This window comes from Fukomys damarensis, unplaced genomic scaffold (assembly GCF_012274545.1).
Source record: "Fukomys damarensis isolate Sample0158 unplaced genomic scaffold, DMR_v1.0_HiC HiC_scaffold_11, whole genome shotgun sequence".
In the NCBI taxonomy this organism is placed as follows: domain Eukaryota; kingdom Metazoa; phylum Chordata; class Mammalia; order Rodentia; family Bathyergidae; genus Fukomys; species Fukomys damarensis.
This window is the reverse complement of record NW_022900923.1, coordinates 46,923,743-46,941,774: the sequence shown is the minus strand read 5'-3', so window position 1 is coordinate 46,941,774 and position 18,032 is coordinate 46,923,743. Positions and strand designations below refer to the sequence as shown.

Here is an 18,032-nt window from a genome sequence, read left to right as displayed (position 1 = left end):
CAAAAAAAAAAAAAAAAAAAAAAAAAAGCCAAAAAAGAACTAGATCTGGGGTGACTGGTTGAGGTTATACATGAAGCATGGCCCAGTTATTGGATTTATTTTTGATTTGTTTGGCTTTTAGACAAGGTCTCACTACATAGTTCAGTCTGATCTTGAATTCACTATGTAGCTCTGTTGGCTCTGAACTTGGGGTGATCCTCCTGCCTCAGTCTCTGAAGTGCTGAGATTGTGGGTGTGCACCATCTCGCCTGGCTGAGTCATTGGATTTAACATGCTGGTCTGGCCAGCTTTACCCCCTACTGACAACGAGTAGACTGGTGTTCCGGGTTATATGTCAGTCTCTTACAAATGTGGTTGGAGTGTCTAGTTCAGAAAAACCTAACAAACTAGGTCATATTGAAAAAATAAAATGTGTAGGCTGGGAAACCTGCAGGTTGTATAAAATCTTCTCCTGCAAGATCCCAGCTGTTATTTCAAATAAGAGACACCTATCTTCTACTCCCTCCCACCCTTGTTTTGGTACCAGGGATTGAATTCCAGGCCTTGCATGCGCGAAGTGGGTGGTGGCCCCACTGAGCTAAGTCCCTCCACCCTTTTGAGGTCGGGTCTTGGTATATTGCCTTCCGGGTGCTGGGGACCCAGGTGTGAGCCCCCTGCCCAGCTGCCGCCACATTTTCTTCTTGACATCTCCCCACCCGGCAGAAATCCATCATTTCTCAAAGGTGTGAAAACTGAATTTTTTTAAAGTTGAAGATTAGGTCAAATCAGGAGATTACTGAAGCTGGATAATCATGTCACAGAAAAGCCAAGTCATACTCTTACTTTCTTCCCGAGGTTACTACTAGAAAAAAGTTGCTCACAGGATGAAAGTCATTTTCGAAGAATTCCTTACTAACTATATGCAATGATGCACTCCTGTAATTCTAGTTACTCAGGAAGTTTAATTAGGCAAGTGGAACCCAAGTTCAAGGTCACCCTGGGCATTTTTAGCAAGACCCTGCCCCCCCCCACAAAAAAAGAAAAAGAAGGCTGGTGATGTAGACTAAGTGATAGAGTGCTTACCTACCATGCAGGAGGTCCTGGGTTCTATTCCCACCATTATGAAAAAAGCAAACAAAACAAGCAGACAAAAACCATTATGAAGCAAGCAAATAAACAAATATTATTCCTGATAATATCCAGTGCATCTGTTCAAATACTGGGACCCGCCAAGAGTTGTGGCGCATGCCTGTATTGTCTAGGGGGCTGAGGCAGGAGGACTGCCCCAAGTTCAAGGCTAGTTGGGGAATATAGGGAAACCCTGTCTCAAGGCAGAGAACAAAAACCAAAACCCCTACTGGGAACTGTGGATGCTGGCTGGGTGGTGAGAATCTACCAAGGGTTTCTCCGGATGGTGGGGTATTCTCAAGGTTCCCTTGCAGCTGATGAATTCCTTCCCAGCATGCAAAGGGAACATCCTGGCAGGAGAAGGGGAGGCTGGAGGCAGTCACGTGACAAACGAAGTAGCAGAGTGAGAGGGCCCACCCCAGACCCAGGTAAGAGAACATTTCCAGAAGTAGGACTGAGGGTCCAGAATTTTCTGATTCACGAGCTGACAGGTTGCTCACCTGGGTGCAGGCGTAGAGCTGGTTCTCCAGGGACCTCAGTCTGCCCTTCAGCTTGTCCTCATTGAGCTGTCCCTGCGCAGAGGGGGAGTGAGAAAGTGTGAGGCGTGGTGCAGGCTTGGTCACGCTGCTCCCACCCACGACCAGCACAAGATGGGTGCGTGGTGCTCGCAGCGTGGAACTCTTTCCAGAGTGGCCTGGGGAGAAGACGGGCCTCTTTCTTTCACCTTCCCATCCTCTCAGATGGCTCAGGCGGTGGCCTGGGGGAGGGCCTGGAGGAAACTCAGCTGGCGGCCCTTTTCCTCTCGGTACCTCCACACGGTTGGGACTGGGCCTCACTCCTCACCTCAACCTTGTGTGTGTCCCCTCCCTGCTCCCTGAGAGAAGCTGAATTCCCCTCACCCTGAGTGGTGTCTGGTACCTCAGGGTGTGACCATATTTGGAGATAGGGTCTTTAAATAGATAATTAAGTTAAAATAAGTTCATTGGGGTGGAGCCTAATCTAATATGACCAGAACTGTTTTTGTTTTTTGAGAAAGGGTCTCAAAAACTCACTATGTAGTTCAAGCTGGCCTTAAACTTGCAGTGATCCTCCTGCCTCAGCCCCCTGAGTGCTGGGATCACAGGCGTCCACCACCACACCAGGCTGAGGAATCTTTTTTTTTTTTTGGTACTGAGGATCTTTCAGAACTTGGCACCGGCAGGCATCAGAACCACTGAGCTAAATTCCCAGCTCTCTCTCTCTTCTTTTTTTTAAATAGCAGAACTTTTAAATGTTGTTTGTTGTTGTTGTTGTTTTTTTTTTTTTTTTTTTTTTTTTTTGTTACCAGCAATTGAACTTTTAGGTCCTTGTGCTTGCAAGGCAGGCCACTGAACTGCTGAGCTACATCCCTGGCCCCAGAACTTTTATTTGATGATACAAAGGGGAAGAGTGCCTCAAAAGTTTCAAACACCGAATTTTACTGATGTGATAATTTGTTTTCTATCTAAGCAGATGTGTGCTTTAAAAGTACACATTGGGTATGCTGCAATTGGGTATGTTCTATTAGAAATATTTTTATGGTAATATATTACATACTTTCTGTAATTATGGGGGAAAAATCATAAAATTCATACATATATTTTCAGTAGGACAGAATAAATGTATTATATATATGTGTATATATATGTGTGTGTATGTGTGTGTGTGTATATATCTATATATATATATATATATATATATCTTTGAAAAGCAGTGGACTTAAAAGTTTCTAATTCGTGCACTCCACTGTTTTGTTTTTGTTTTTTGTTTTTAGAGACAGGTCTTGTTATGCAGTTCAGGCTGTCCTTGAACCCTGTGTATCTGAGGCTGGCCTCGAAATTGCAGTGATCCTCCTGCCTCAGCCTTCTGGGAGCTGGGATTACAGGCATTATAGATCCTGCAGACATGGAGGGCTGACTCTTCTGATACACTGCCCTCCTTCACAGACACACACACACACACACACACACACACACACACACACACACACTGCTCAAGACGGGAAGTGGAGGGGGAAATTCTCAAGTGCGGTGGGGCAGGCAGGGGAAGGTGCTTTCCTGAAGTGGGCCAATCTGATGGCATTTCTTTTCTCATCAGTGCTGGGCGGTCAAACCCAGCGTCTTGTACGCCCATCTGAGGACATTTTGACATTACAAGAGGGACACTTATCCAGGGCTGAGAGTGGACAGTGGTGGGCGGGAAGGGTCACTCTCTAGTCTTCAACTTTTCAGTTGAGTTGCTAACGTACTAACTTCCTTGCTGTTGTGTAATTCCCCCACCTGTAGACTTGTACCTTTTTCCTAGGCAGGTTTTTTTTTTCTTCCAGTTTTTTTTTCCTTAGGTCTGTTTATCTGTGGGGGTGGCAGTACCAGTGATAGTAAGTTTCCCAGAGAAAGGGCTATGGACTTCTTTAGCACTGTTTTCCATGTTCCTTTTCTGACTTTTTCCTTCCAGGCCCTGTGGGACTCTTGGGTTTAAAAACTCTACTGCTCTTCAGGCCTCAGAGGCAGTGGCCCCTCTCAGTCTTACAGCGAGGGCATTTCCAACCCTCATCATATTTCTGGTCTATAATTCTGGTCCTGCATGAGTGGGAGTAGGGGAGGCAGGAAGTGGGTCTTGTTTGGCTGACTCTTCTAACCATGGGGGCCACCACCCTTTCTGCTTCCTGTATTACTCAGCTAAGCCTTGCAAAAGCAAAAAGCTTTCCCAAAAACAGTTCTTTCAAGTGCCTCCTGCTATTGATTTCCCAGTGTCACATGTGAGAGAGTCGAGAGTCAGGGATTTGGTATCTGCAGTAACCACAGGGCTTTGGGACAAATGAAAGAGATGGCAAACACTTCCCTTCTGGGCCTTGGTGAAATGGCCGCATTCCACAGAGTGGCCTGCTCACTGTCCACACACGGATTCTGAACTCAGCTGGCTTTTCTCCTGCCTCCCCTGGTTCAGATCTTCCAATTCCATGCATTTTTCTTTGCCTACAGTGTTACTGTTCAGGATGCAGCCAAAGCCAACAAATTTGAAGATTATTTTGCTGGCATTTAGAAAGAAAATAGGACCAAGGCAATATTCTTAAAATTTCTCCCATCTCCTATCCTTTTTGGATAGCTCTTTCCCCCGTTTCACAGTATGGCTTTAATATATTTTAATATATCTTGCCTCTTCCAGCTGATTTTACATTTTAGCTCAACCCCAGATTACTTTTCCAGTGATGTCGAAATACAAGACAATTCACTTGATCTTAGCCAAAAGGCGGAGAAGTGATAATACAAGACAGTTTATGAGAGCCCCTTCTGTGGGGAGCAGGGCCACCCATGTCTGTGCCCTGAACAGAATCTGCTGTCCACAGTCCTGCCTTCCCAGACCCCCAAGGCAGGCAGGAACGTTCCAGCCAAGTTGTTACAAATGGGGCATGTAGTCTCCTGGTCGGAACCCAGGTCTGCCATGTTGAGGCTCAGTGTTCCAGGGTGGGAAAAGGCACTTCCTACAGGCCTGCTGCTGACTTTCCTGCAGATACCGGGAGCTTGGGGCTCATAGTCACAGCTACCCTGGTAGAAAAGGAGTAAGGCAGAGTCGTACACACCTGGTGTCGGTCTGAGGGCGTCAGCTCTTGCTTCTGCTTGGTTTTCCCCTGCCTCTGAACTGTTCTCCACAAACACCAGCAGCTCACCACAGAAATACCAGCCCACAGCGCAACTCTCTGCTCTACAGAGCCTGCTTAGGGCATTTGGCCAATCCCCTGCCGTGCTGCCATCTCAAAATTGCCATTGTACTGTACAGGTCTTAAAGCCCAAGAACACCCTCCTCCCATCTTCATGTTGTCCAGCCCTGAGCTTCCTGTACTGGCTGAGTTGTTTCTGCTCTGAGGCTGGACCCCGGTTCTGAGCAGAGTCCCAGGCCATCGGCAGCTGAAAGGCCTAGTGTCCACGTGGAGGTGGAGATGGTGGGGCTGCAGGGCCTTGGGCTCTAATAGCATTGCTGCTGCGAGCTCCACATGTGCTGTGGGGAGATTCAGATCACAGGGCCACGTGGAAAAAGTAAAATGTGAACTGGACCAGATGTCAGACCCAGTTCTGGCCACATTCATCCAGTTATTTTTCCCAAGTATCACAGACTGGGCTATGCTTTCATTGAAGTTGAAGCTTTTCGGGAGGGACAGAGTTGACTGTCTTGTTTTAGAAGAAGCAAGAGCTGTCAGCTGAACAGCCTGAGAGTATTTTTCTTAAAAACAGGAAGCTGGGGACCTGGTCAGGGGGTTGGGGAGCAAGAAGTGAAGGGTAAGGACTGAGGGGCTGGGTAGGGGAAGGAAGGGAGGGAGAAAGCCACAGCCAGAGGAACTTCTGAAATTCTGCCTCAGAGCCGAGGCCAGAAACGCCTCTTAGTAAATTATCTCTGTGTCCCCAGGCTTGCTGTGATTGAGGCTGACTGTGGCTCCTCTGGGTTACTGCAGGTCTCTGCTGTCCTGACCCCACCCAGAGCCAGGTCCTGGCGGTGCTCAGAGAACATTAGACACAGATGTGGTCCTTCACTTGTGATTCAGTTGAGTGCTTCGTACGGAAGGACAGACTGCTGAACCAAGTAAGGCGTTGTCCCGTCCCCCTACCCCGCACTCCCTCTGTACCGGGGATGGAACCCAGGGCCTTTGCCTTCAGCTACATCCCCAGCCCTTTTTGTTTATTTCATATTTTGAGACAATCTTGCTAAGTTACTCAGGCTGGGCTCAAACTTGTTATCCTGCTGCCTCAGTTTCCCAGAGTTCTGGGATTACAGGTATGAACCACCATGCCTGGCTGCTGCCTTGCTTCTCCACTGTTTTCCATTTGTTTCCCAAATGGGGTGGCATGCAGTTTATGTATCTGTGCGATAGATCCTTTTTTGTGTGTGGGGGTTATAGAAATATCCTTTCACTGAGCCCATACATAATAAAAATAAATACAATAGACTGTCCAGTTATTATTTGAGCTTTTGATACACTGTTGGAATCCTAGCGCCCTGGGTCCTTTCCTTGGTTCTAGTCTGATGTGACCCCTTTATTTCTTCTACATCCAATGTGAGGGCGTTACCCTAGGCTGCAGTCATTCTGACCCTTTACCTTAGACACTCTTCTCCTCTCTGCTCTTTCCCCCCATCTCCTGCGTTTCTGTTCTCGTAATCCCCTACTCACCCTTCAGGACCTAGTAGAACGGTGTCTTCCCTGTGGAGCCTTCCTGATCCTGCCCTGGCAGGACAGTGCTTCTCCCTGTGTCTTGTGCACATCACAGTTGCGGCCTTACTGTACTGCTTTGGAGTTCTTATTATGTCTCTGTCTTTCTGGCTGGACTGTGAGCTTTTTAAGAGCAAAGACTGCTTTTTGTTCCTGAAGTGCAGGGCCCATTGTGGAGGAGGAACTTGTTGGATGTCTGTTGGGCAAATGAGTGAGACCGGAAGCCACCTGGTTGCCCTGCTGAGGGAAGGGTCTTCCTTGGCAGGCCTGGTCTCTGAGCAGAGACTCCCAAGCCCGATGCTGTGACTGGAGTGAGGGTGAGGGGCTGAGCTGGAAAGGCTTTGCTTAAAACACGTGTTTTAAATCTTGTATTTTTTTGTGGTATTGGGGATCATACTCAGGGCCCCATTTGTGCTACACAAGTGCTTCATGCTGAGTGACAGCCCCAGCCCCAGGAAGTCCCTTTGTGTCACTGCTTTTTTCTTGGCTTTGTTTTGTACACTTTTCTCTTCTGAGCTCAGCTATCTTCCTGGTGTGGTGAGGTGTTTCCAGGGCACTGTCCCTGCCAGCAAAGCACAAGAACACCCTGCTCCCATCTTCATCTTGTGCAGCCCTGAGCTTCCTGTACTGGCTGAGCCGTTGGAACCCCCTGTACCTGTGGGTACCAGTGGGTTTCAGGGGGAGCTCACAGATCCCTCGAGTCCTCAAGATCCTCTTAAGAGATCTGCAAGGTTTCCCTTTTCCAACTACATGTCTGTGAGAGATTGAATTTTCTTTATCTATTTCAACTGAAATAATGTGTCACAGTGCATTGAATGTAGAAGCAATTTAGAAATTGAAATTTGATTTTAGCTTTCTTTTTTTTCATTTAGACATTAAAAGTGTGAAGGAGTGCCACTCCTCCCATGATTTTTTGGAAAGTATAGTTATTCTTCATAGAATATATAATTTAGGTTAGCACCAGATAGCTTATTGTTAAAATTAATAAAGATTTCTGATTCTGTTTTTAACTTGGTAAGTTCTAATACGTTAAATATAAAAAGTTATTTGAAATTTTTAATAATTAAATAATATAAAGCAGTCTTGAGATGAAAAAAGCAGTTGGAGAAGCGTTGCACTCGATCATATGCCTCTGTGTCTTTGCCTACGCTGTCCCCTATATAGGATACTATTTCTCTTTTTCCATTTGCCTGGCAGATGCTTCTATAACTGTAAATATTTCCCTGGATCTCCCCTTCTGGAGTTATTCCTTCTTGTAGTCTACTGTACCCTAAAAACATTCATTTCTTATAATATTTGTGTTGTTTGGTCTCCCTTAGAAAATTATGTGCCACCTAAAATCAGGACCCCTGTAAAAATCTCGTTTTTTCCTGTGTTAGCTCTGTGCTCAGCAGGAAGAACATGATCTGTGGATATTGGTAGAATGAAGGGCCTGAGATTAGAAGCCTATACTCTGGTTCCATTTCTGCTGCCACCTTGCTATATGACTCTGGCTCTGGGCAAGTCACTCACCCTCCTGAGACTTTTCCTCAGGAGCAGGCTGAGCGGCTCAAGCTCCTCTCTAAGGTCCCTGCCCACAAACACTCATGTCTGCGCTGAGCAGTGGGTGCAGGGCGGCTTCGACAACCATGCATGTGAATCCTGTACAGAACCATCACACTGCTGGAAGAAAGAGCCCTCAGATAAGAACGGCCTTCGTTTCAGCTTTTGGTTCTGAGTTTTCTGGCTGTGTGGCAGCCAGACCCTCAGCCGATGACCCTTGTATTTGCTGTGACCTGTTTGACCGGCCCCTGTCCAGCTCTCTCTTCAGTACTCAGACGGCCCTTCACTTGTTGGGAAGAAGGATAAGATGGACACACAGAGAAGCCCAGGCTGTGTTCAGATGTTTCACCCCTTACCTTCCAGGAGCGGTCAGAGGCCTGAATCAGGGTGGAGAGTAGGTCTTGGAGAATCACCATTTTCTGTTTTAGGACCAGTTCCCTTTGTAGGGCCTCCTGCGGGGCAGAGAACATAAGAAGGTAAGGCTGACCTGGAGAAGGTAGTAGGCAAGTGGGGAAGCAGAATGGAGAAGTCACTTACTTTGAGGTACTCGGAAAGCTGGATGATTTCCTAGAGAGAAGGAAAAGGAGCTGGAAGTCTTGAAGCAGGGAACCGAAGCCTGGGCTGGCCAACGTAGAGCAGACCTTTGCTGCCTGGGCTCTGATAGGTCCCTCTGGGTCCCTCTTGCCACCAGGGGAAGGAAGTGTCCTCCCAGCCTTGCCTGAGTTTACAGTGCAATGCCAGGACAGCAGAGTGTAGATACCCTCCGGTCCACATCACAGTGAGGATTTGCTTACCTTATCCAGAACTGCGACTCCGCAACTGGAAAGAGAAGGGAAAGACAGTGGGCTAAAGAGTCAAGCAGGGCAGAGGTGGAGACGGTGGGGGCCCTCCTGGGTCAGGGGGAGGGCTTCCTCTTTTTAAATTAAGGTGGATGTGCTCGCTCTCTGTGCATGCTGGGTAGAGGGAGGGAAATAGAAGTTTAGAAGAAGCTGGGCATGATGACGCACACCTGTAATCCTTGAAGTCTGGGAGGCTGAGGCAGAAGAATCATCACATTTCAACCAAACATGGGTGACTTAGCAACTTAGTGAGAGCGTGAGTCAAAGTTTAAAAACTAAAAAAGGGCTAAGGGCTAAGGACATAGCTCCCGGTGAAGCCCCCCCCCCCCCCCGAGTTAGAAGAGGTGAGAGAGGGTCAGGGTCAGGACCGTGAGCAGCTCACTTGGTCTGCTGACTGGCATCATTCTTGATTGCTGGCTGTGTGTCTTCTGCCTTTGTCTGAGTGCCTGAGAAATAGGGAAAGGTGATTCAGGACCAGTGGGAAGGCAGTGAGGGTCTCAGGAGGGACAGGGGCTGGCCAGTGCTGGTTCTCCGCAGCCCCGTGGTGCAGGGAGTGCTTCTCTTACCGCGGTGGTGTTTGGGTGGCCTCCTGGTGGGAGAGTCTCGTGGTGGAAGGGCCCCGCAGTGGTCAGCCAGGTCCCTGTGGACACTTGAGGGGGGACGACTCTGGGTTGGAAAGGCCGTGGGGCTGGTCCCTGTCACCTGAAAAGCAGTGAGAGATGCTGGAAACCACTGTCGAGAGCTTGTTAGAAGACGCTCCCAATGACTGCAGAAAGACGAAACTGCTGTGGTCAGGTCCCTCTAAAATTCCTATCCCTCTCCCCATTCTAACTCCCACTGTGATGGGATTAGGAGGTGGAGACTTTGGGAGGCAGCTCGTCACCTGTGATGTAGAGACCTGAGTGAGCTCGTGCCCTCGTGAGAAGTGAGCTCATTGTCTGTTTTATGCCCGTGAGGAAGATGCCATTTGTATAGCTGAAAGAGCATCTTCACTAGGTATAGGATCTGCCGAGGCCTTGATCCAGGACTCCCAGCCCTAAGAATTTTGAGAAGCAAGTTTCTGTCATTTAAGTCACCCCTTCTATGGTCTGTGGTAATTTATTATAGCAGTGTGAATGGGCCAAGACAACATTTCCAGTCACGCCACTCAAAGTAATCCACGTAGGCTTCCAAAGCCACAGGTGATGCCTGCTGTTGCTCTGCCTTGTCCTGTGTGGTGGGAAGGGGCCTCCCCGGGCCAGGCAGCAGGCAGCTGGCCATGTGTGCAGCCATTCTTGCCGGGACCCTGTTCAGTCTCGGCCACTCCCACAGCCAGCGTGGCTGGAGAGGGCTTTCAGCAGCCTGGCTTCCCACCCGGCCTCTTTGCGTCTGCCTCCCGTCTGCGGGCCTTCCAGCCATGGCTTCCTGCTTCGCACAGCTGGGACTGCTGAGGTGTTATGGAGAGTGGGAAGAGTGAGGGTCCTGTGGAGGCTGGAACAGTGGTGTCACGGTTTAGTTGCCCATTTGTTTTCTTCTCAGAGACTGAAAAAGTCCATGCTAGTTAGGACACCGAAAGGCTGGGGGACTTCTGTGGTGAACGGACGTGAGGGGCGAATCTCAGTGAAACCCTGAGTGATTGATAGGCCGTGGGGATTCTTCAGTGATCTGTACTTTTTGGTTCTGTTTGTCCTGATTCTTTTTTTCTCCTGAAGACATTCAGACACCTTCTTGCCTTAGAAAGCAGATGTTTGCAGTGAGCGTGAGGGTCATTTCTCTGAGCAGCCCCTCCCAGGGCACGGGTCAGGCCCCCTGGTGGAAGCTCCACCAGAGCCCTGTGCCCGGCCTTCTTGGGGAGTGCAGAGCCCCCGTCCATCCTGCCGGGTGTTCACGGCACAGCTCACGGCTCACAGTAGGCTGCCAGCTGAGGCCGTCTCCACATACCTTGCTTTTTGCCAGCATTGCCTCTCTTGGGTCAGCCTAAAGGGCCCTCCAGGACGGGTTAGGAAGGTGCCACACAGCAGGAGGCAGAGCTTCACGGTGCTCACGGCCACTCCTGTGGCTCGAGTTGCTGCTCAGGCTGTGTGATCTGCCTCCCCTCAGGTCGCAGGGGCACTGGATTCCCATAGGAACGGGAGCCCTGCTGTGCATCCCACCCCATGCAGGAAAATCATCTTTCCCCAAACCAGAATGCTGGAGTCTGTTGCTCTGTGACTGAGACCGTCCTTGAGGATTTGTAACCTCAACCCGCAGAGAAGAGGTGGCCTGCAGAGCCCGGGGAAGGCTGCCGCCCTGACGGGGCCTAAGCGGGTGGGTTTAGCATACTGGACAGAGGGCTGCTGTGCGTGCGCATGCGCCGTGTCTGTGGAGAGCCTGGCCTGTGCAGGCTGGCGTCAGCAGCCTCCAGTAGATGACGATGGATGATGGGTGAGCGAGGGCTGTGCGTCAGCCCTGGAAGACACGTGTAGATTGCCAAAATCTAGACCGATACCAGCTGTCAGCTATGATACTGTTTTTGGGATTTTTTTTTTCTCTACTAAAAGGCAAGTGCAATACAAAAGAGAGTTAAGCAAATGAAGTCACCACACTGGGCTCGGAGTGAGTTGGTGGCTCACGGAGACTTCCCTGTACGGCCGGCCACCTGGAGGAAAGGACTTACTGAAAGTTGCTTGATGGTGACCTTGAGCACACACTTCTCCCCGCCCCCAGGGCCCACCTGCTGTCCCGGGGAAGCGTTCCTCTTGGGGTCCGACAGCAGCTCCTTGAAGACAGCTGCCTGGCCTGCGCTCCTGCAGTGGCCTTGCTCGCTGGCCCGCAGAGGCTGGGCCTGGCCCTTCTCTGCCTCCAGGTTCCTCTTCCTGAAGAACTGCAGCTGCCGTGCTCTCTGGAGCTGCTCTCGCTGCTGGGTCCTCCACGCCCTCCCCACCTGGCGGCAGGTGGTCACATTGGGCCGGAGGCGGCGGCTCTCGCGCATCTCCTGCCGTCGCTCACACTTGACCTCATAGCTCTCAGCCCACCGTGCCAAGCCAGGGGGGCGCCTGGGGCCTGAGCCGATCATGACGCCCTCCCAGGCACCTGTTGTGCTTGGTGTCCAGTTCCTTGAACAGCCGCCCGAATCTGCCAGATGCCAAGAGGGAGGAGTCAGAAGATGGGCAGAGATGACTCCCGGACTGGGAGGGGCAGAAGGAGCACAGTGCCGCATCCCTGTGTGGACAACTGAGAACGCGGGGGTGTCGCACTGGGGGCCAGGACTCTGGGCTCAACCCTTCCTGAGCTAATCTGATAAAAGCGAATTCCTGCTTTTCTCTGGTCTGTGACCCCCTCGGCAGAGTAGAAGTTTCTCTGACCGAACATCTCACCATTCCTCGGAGCCAGGGAGACGTGAGAGTGACTGGGGAAAGTCACTGAGCTTGAGGAGCCCCTGTGGGGCTTGCACCTGTCATCTTCTAGACTTAATGAAGAAATAGGCTGACACCCACCCTGCCCCTTCCTTCACCCCACAAGGGAAACTGGCGTCTTTCTGCTCTCTTGGCCCCTTGTTACCATCACAGTCAACTGACAGTCTCACCCTCCTCAGGCAGGACGGTGATGAGCAGCCTGGTTTGGCAGGGCTTGGGAGGGAGCCCACAGGTTCCTCTGTCCTGATGTGGCTGCACGGCACCCACCACCTGCCCGGGACTCCTGAGTCTTGGGCAGACATCAAGTCAGATCAGAACTGTCCAGTCATCCACCACGCCCGATGCTGGTCCCCACCTATTTCAGAGCCTCGTGGAGATGAGTGTCGCCTGCCTAGCAGGGCTGTCGGGTGCCAGTCTCCTGTCCTGTCGAGAACACCTTATGCTGTCTAGACCAGCAAGCACGTGGATTACACCTCGGTAAAGTGCTTTCAAATATTGGAGAAGCTAAACAAGTGGAAGCCGTGACCGCCAGTCTCTGGGGAGCGAGGCCTGGCGGAGAGGCCACCCTCCATGCCCTGCTGTCCGCACATCACCCAAACCCCAGTTCCTTCTTCCTTCTTTCTCTGTGCCTCTCCCTCTTTCCCACTCTTCCTACGCTACCTTCTGGAGATGCGGTCATTTCCCAGAATGCTCGGGTTGGCCTTGGCTGAGCTGAATCCCGAGCATCGGAGTTCTGTTCCCTCTGCCCATGGAGTGAGCCGGGGAAGGACTGATAGCTGTGCACTCCCCTCACAGCTGCTGCCTCTGCTCTTCCTCGAGGCCTCATCACACTGCCTGGGGTCAGAGGAGGGCGTCTCCTCCGGTCAGCAAGCCTTTGCCAGCTCTGGCCCCTCTGGTTTATTTTTAGGCCAAACAGACTCAATAGGTAACAGCCTCTCTGTCCTTTGGTTGGGCCCTGGCTGCCCACTCTGGTTCCGTCTGGAATTCTGCAGAGGATTCTCTCTCTCTCTGCTCACACTGCTCATCCTCTGGGTCCCAGCAGGCAATCTCCCTGTGTGGGAGGAGTCTGAGTGGCCAAACTCGGCACAGTCAGCTGCCTGGACCTGCAGGTTGGAGGGGCAGTTCTGAGCTTGGGGTGCTGACGGGGAGGGTACTGAGGATGCCTGTCCTCTTTGTACCTTCTCTGCACTGCACTCTCCTCCCTCCTGCTTCTGGAGTGGTGTCCACAGACTTCACATCTTTCACTTTCCTTATTTAAAAACTTAAAGAGAAGGATCCGAGGGGCTAATTCTTGTCAAGTTGTGAGTGACCAGGTGGGGGAGACTGGGATTAAGTGCTTGTGACCTCCAAGACCAGAGCCTGCACGCGTGCTGCCTCGGAAGCCATCACCCTGCTCTTCCACCTCTTAATGGGGGAGGAGTCCTGGCTCTGCAGGTGTGTGTGTGTGTGGGGAATTGTGTCTCAGCCGGCTGTGTGTGCTTTGACAAGTTATTACATCTCTAAGCCTGTGTCTCCTCGTTTATAAAACGAGGCTAACACCTGCCTGGAAAGACTGAGAATTCAGTGACAAAATGTCTGCCATGCACCTGGCACGTGGCGTAAGAAATGTCAGCTTTTTACATAATGAGCTTAAAATACTGTCCCTGAGCTGGTGTTGAATAGTGAGGTCTGGGTGTTGTAAGACAAAGGCCCCGAGCTAAACCAGTGCTCCCCAGAACAAGAATGTTTGACCTCTCCTCATTGAAGGATTACATTGTTTTGCGAATGGAGGAGATGTGATTAAAACCATGTTTGCTGCCCTGGTTCCTCTGTCCTCTGAGTCTGGGCTACAAGGAGAAAGGACTTCTCTGCAGTCTGGTTTAATCACCATCTCAATTAGGCCAAGCAGAAAGTTGAAGAAGCAGGTGGGGGGTGGCCTACCACATGGCACCATTAAAATGTAGAGTGTGAAGTCCTCCCACTTGGCCCCAAGTTAGCCACAGGCTTTGCAGTGGAGGCAGATTTCCTGTGCTGAGACTCGCCCTTGCTCCTGACCGTGAAGAGGAAAGGCCTGTGGGTGGAAAACAGACCTGAAGTCTTGTCTCTGGGCTCTTGGCCTAGGCGGTCTGAAAGTCCACCAAAACATGGCTGTTCTGCTCTCTGCAGCCTCAGGGCCAGACATTGGGACTGAGACAGGAGTGCCCCCAGAGCCCCAGGCCTGGTGGAGTTTGGTGTGACACAGCTGAGTGAAAGGACACCCATTGAGGCCATACTCTTAAGTGAAATAAGTAATTTACACACATGTAAATACCTAATAGTTTCTCTGGTGCGAAAAACTAAAAGTAGAAATAAGATCCAAATTGTATAATTGACAATGTGAAATAGGAAGAAAAGGGCTAAAGGTATAGGAAGGGTAGGGGAAAGGAAATAGGGAAAAGAAAATATATGAGAAAAGGAAAAAATAGAAACGAAGTCTTTGTAAATAAGGAAGGGTGGAGGGAAGGAAGGGAGGACAGGGAAGTGGGGAAGAAATGAGAACCAAGACCTGCCCTGTACAGGTACAAGATCCCAATGATGAGTGATGGATGTAACTGTACCATAAACTTAAAAAGTACCAATGAACTCAGTGGAGAAAGAGACACTCGGACTTCTGAGATGTATTGGCCTTTCTGGCTTGCTTCCAAACAAGATACCATGTGGGATGCCTGAGGGACAGGGATATGCTCAGGACAAGAGGGTACTAGTTCCTGTCGATTCAGAGAAAGGCCAGCAGGCTTTGGGCATCTCTGAGTTACCCTGCAGCATGTCAGGACCCTGAGGGAACAGGCAGCACCAGCTAGGGGAGGTTCTCATGGCCACAGGCAGAGACGAGGGTGCTGCCCTCATCAACTGCGGTTTGTCCCTGCCCTTCCACATCTCTGCTCCTACTTCCTGGCCATGTCTGCAACATAGACAGTGAATGGCTTCTTCTATAGGTCTGGCCTTCTGTCTCGGTCTCAGTGTGAACCCAGGAAAGGAATCTGTCCTAGGCTGGCAGAATGGCAACTTCATGTGATAAGGAGTCCTTCTCTGGAAGGGAACTAAAAAGTCATTTCATTCATGCCACTGGTGGGGTTGGTGGCCTCACCTGTAATACCAGCACTTGGGTGGCTCAGGCAGGAGGTGGGCTACACAGTGATTTCAAGGCCAGCCTGAACCATGTAGGGAAACCCTGTCTTACTTAATCTTAGCCAAAAGGCCAAGAAGTGATAGAGAAACCCTGTCTCAAACAATGAACAAAGAAAGCAAAAATCCCGAAAACAACAGAACAGTTAGTGTCTTGTTCATCGGGTAGCCAGAAGCTCAAGTCATGTGACTGACTTCTAATCTAATTAATGGACGGAGAGGGGAGCTGTCTCCTGGGCCTGGCTGGTACCTCAGGGCCCTCTTGGTTGCCCCACACCCCAGTGCCCTTCAGCTGCTGCACCCCGTATCTCCCTCTGCCAGGCTGGCTGAGCGCCTTCTGTCCCACCCCAGTTGGAAGTCCTAAGTCCGGATGTAGAAGCACCCTTCTGTTACCTCCAGATCCTGAGCTTCTGAGGTACGTCCCGCAGTCCCGGCAGATCGCGGCTCTGGTCTCAGTGGGCACTGCTGCAGGGACCAAGTAAAGTGCAAGTTCTCAGTCCATGGCTCTAGGCCTCAGCACTTCCCTTCTTGTACCATCTTTCTTTTGCACAGCAACCTTGCCGAAACAGGAAACAGAAGCCACAATGCTCACAAAGCCCAGTTCCCCTCTCGCTCTCTGGCACAATCCGAGTGGGCCCCTGAGCCCAGGGGCCTCTGGGGCTGGGCCGGGAGCTCCGCCCATCACAGCATCCCGGTCACCCTTTCTCCTGCCACTGGATTGATCTGAGCGCTTGGAGAGTTTCAAGTTCAGATCCATTCCCGGGGCTGGACAAGGACCAACCTCTAGGTTAGATTCAAACCTTGCGGTTTCTTGGAGGGGAACAATGGCTTTTTGGTGGCAATACCTGGAAGAGATGTTTGTTCTCAGTGTAGGCTTTCATACATCTCAGGTAGTTTTCTGGGTTAGGGCTTATCTCTCCCGTCAGTCACCTCTTCCCAGTGCTGCTGTTGGAAAGAGATTCTGCTCTCCTGAAGTACCTGGATTCTTCTGCAGAATTCTGGACAGAGGCCCACTCTGTTCCTTTCTAAAGCAACGAGGAGGGGGTAAAAAGGTGGGTGCTGGGGGATGAAGGCAGGAGAGCAGGCAGAATCCTATAAAAATATTCCCCTTGTCAGTTGAACTGGGAAATTCAGAGGAAAATTAAAGGGAACTGATCTGAATAATGTATTTAGGAAATTCCCGAGAAGTTCAGGATAAAATAGTGGAAAGGGAGCTGACCGGTGGGTTCACTGAGACGTGCAGCCTGTGTGGTCCACGTGCTTGGTGAGCCGCTCAGCATGGTGCCCGTGAATCTGAAGTCCGACACGCACGAGGCAGGCAGTGAGGCTTTCAGGTAGCTGTGGTAACTGTTAACACGAGGGGTCCCTCCCGGTCCTCTTTGCTGCTGCTGCTTCCTCTGTTCTTGGAGTGAAAGATGGCGGCTCTGGAGCTCAAGACAGAACTCCCAGGGGGAAGGGACCCGGCCCAGGGCTCAGTAGGAGCTGTGCACACGGGAATGTGCAGAGGGCTGGCAGCCCGGTGTGGCGAGGAAGACAGTCTCACTGTTGCAGAAGGTCCTGGGAGCTGGGGTGCTCAGGGACCAGCAGGACAGGAAGCTGTAGTAGGGAGTTCTACACACTGAGTCAAAATCAGAAAGAAGCCGGTGTGGGGCTGCACACCTGGGATCCTAGCACTCAGGGAGGACCCAGCCTCAGAGCCAGCACTGTATGCTGTGTCCCATCTGTTTATATACCTGTAGGGAGAGAAGGAAAGAGGTGGACATATGACATCTGCAACCCAGAGAGTGGAGAAGGTGGCTTATTTCCAGATACCCATGAAGGACGAAACAACTGATTACTTAGTACAGGTGTTAGGCTGAGGCGTAGCTCACTGGTAGGGTGTTTGCCCTGGCACCACAGTGGGAAATGCCACTTCATCTGGGCTGGGGTCCAGCTTGAATCCCCGAGTTTGATCCCTAGCACTGGAGGGAAAGAGAAAGAAAGGAGCGAGTGAGGGAGGGAAATTACTGTATTGGTTAAAAAGTCTAAAAAAAAAAGGATTCTTGACCACAGTACAATAACATTAGAAATAAAAAAATGAGAAGTAAAATCTCTTGGACAAATTTTTTACTTGTGATATATAGAGAATCCGCCAAAAAACGTATACGCCAGGTAAAGAAAAACTTGTATAAATATTTTAATACTAAATTCTTTGATGCCAATTGTGACACACACCTGTAATCCCAACACTTGGGAGGCTGAGGTAGGAGGATAGCCACAAGTTCAAGGCCAGCCTGAGCTACAACAAGACCCTGTCTCAACCCCTCCCCAATAAATAAAGGAATCGAGACATCATGAGATTAATACAAGTCACCTTCGGCCTCTACAGTTACAAGAGGTGCTCAGAGTGGTGGCCGTCAGCTTCCAGACATTCATCAGTATGGTGAGCTGCTGCAGTGTGTGCACATTGTTTTGATGGACTCTGTAGAGTAATCAGATCTGCAGTTAAGAACTCATTGACTGCAGTGATAATGAGAGGATTAGGAGGGTTAGGAGAGGGTGAGGTAAAGCCAAGGCACAAGCCCAAGGGACGCTCACATATGTAGTCATCGTGTTACTCAAAATAGGGTGATTAAAAATAATTTACCTATTCATCTCTTTTCAAGCAAACATCTAAAAAATGGTTGGAAAAAAACAAGATAAAGGGGCAAACTTAAAAAAAAGAAAGGTTAAGGGCCAGGAATTTAGCTCAGAGGTTCTGCCATCTGCCTCGCAAGCACAAGGTCTTGAGTTTGATCCCTGGTACCAAAAAAAAAAAAAAAAAAAAAA

General features: G+C 50.3%; 2 protein-coding genes across 9 annotated transcripts in view; one reads left to right on the top strand and one right to left on the bottom strand.

Moving 5' to 3' along the window:
* Positions 1 to 15,917, bottom strand: part of Traf3ip3 (TRAF3 interacting protein 3) — a 25,261-nt gene extending 9,344 nt beyond the window's left edge. The window contains exons 1-8 of the mRNA XM_033761988.1: positions 15,618 to 15,917; positions 11,399 to 11,799; positions 9,273 to 9,408; positions 9,089 to 9,152; positions 8,662 to 8,686; positions 8,405 to 8,434; positions 8,224 to 8,319; positions 1,146 to 1,679 (exon numbers count right to left, since the gene is read on the bottom strand). Coding sequence (XP_033617879.1) covers positions 1,146 to 1,679; positions 8,224 to 8,319; positions 8,405 to 8,434; positions 8,662 to 8,686; positions 9,089 to 9,152; positions 9,273 to 9,408; positions 11,399 to 11,740 — 1,227 coding nt within the window. The 5' untranslated portion in view covers positions 11,741 to 11,799; positions 15,618 to 15,917. The remainder of the gene's footprint in view (positions 1 to 1,145; positions 1,680 to 8,223; positions 8,320 to 8,404; positions 8,435 to 8,661; positions 8,687 to 9,088; positions 9,153 to 9,272; positions 9,409 to 11,398; positions 11,800 to 15,617) is intronic.
* Positions 1 to 18,032, top strand: part of CUNH1orf74 (chromosome unknown C1orf74 homolog) — a 123,305-nt gene that overhangs the window by 11,593 nt on the left and 93,680 nt on the right. For 5 of the 8 annotated variants that reach the window (XM_019205850.2, XM_033762240.1, XM_019205851.2 and 2 more), the window contains exon 3: positions 5,573 to 5,700. The exons of 2 other annotated variants lie outside the window; for them this stretch is intronic. The gene's annotated coding sequence lies outside the window, so the exon portion shown is untranslated. Of the gene's footprint in view, positions 1 to 5,526; positions 5,701 to 18,032 lie in introns of all 8 variants that reach the window. One more of the 8 variants, XM_033762237.1, reaches the window with a different exon arrangement.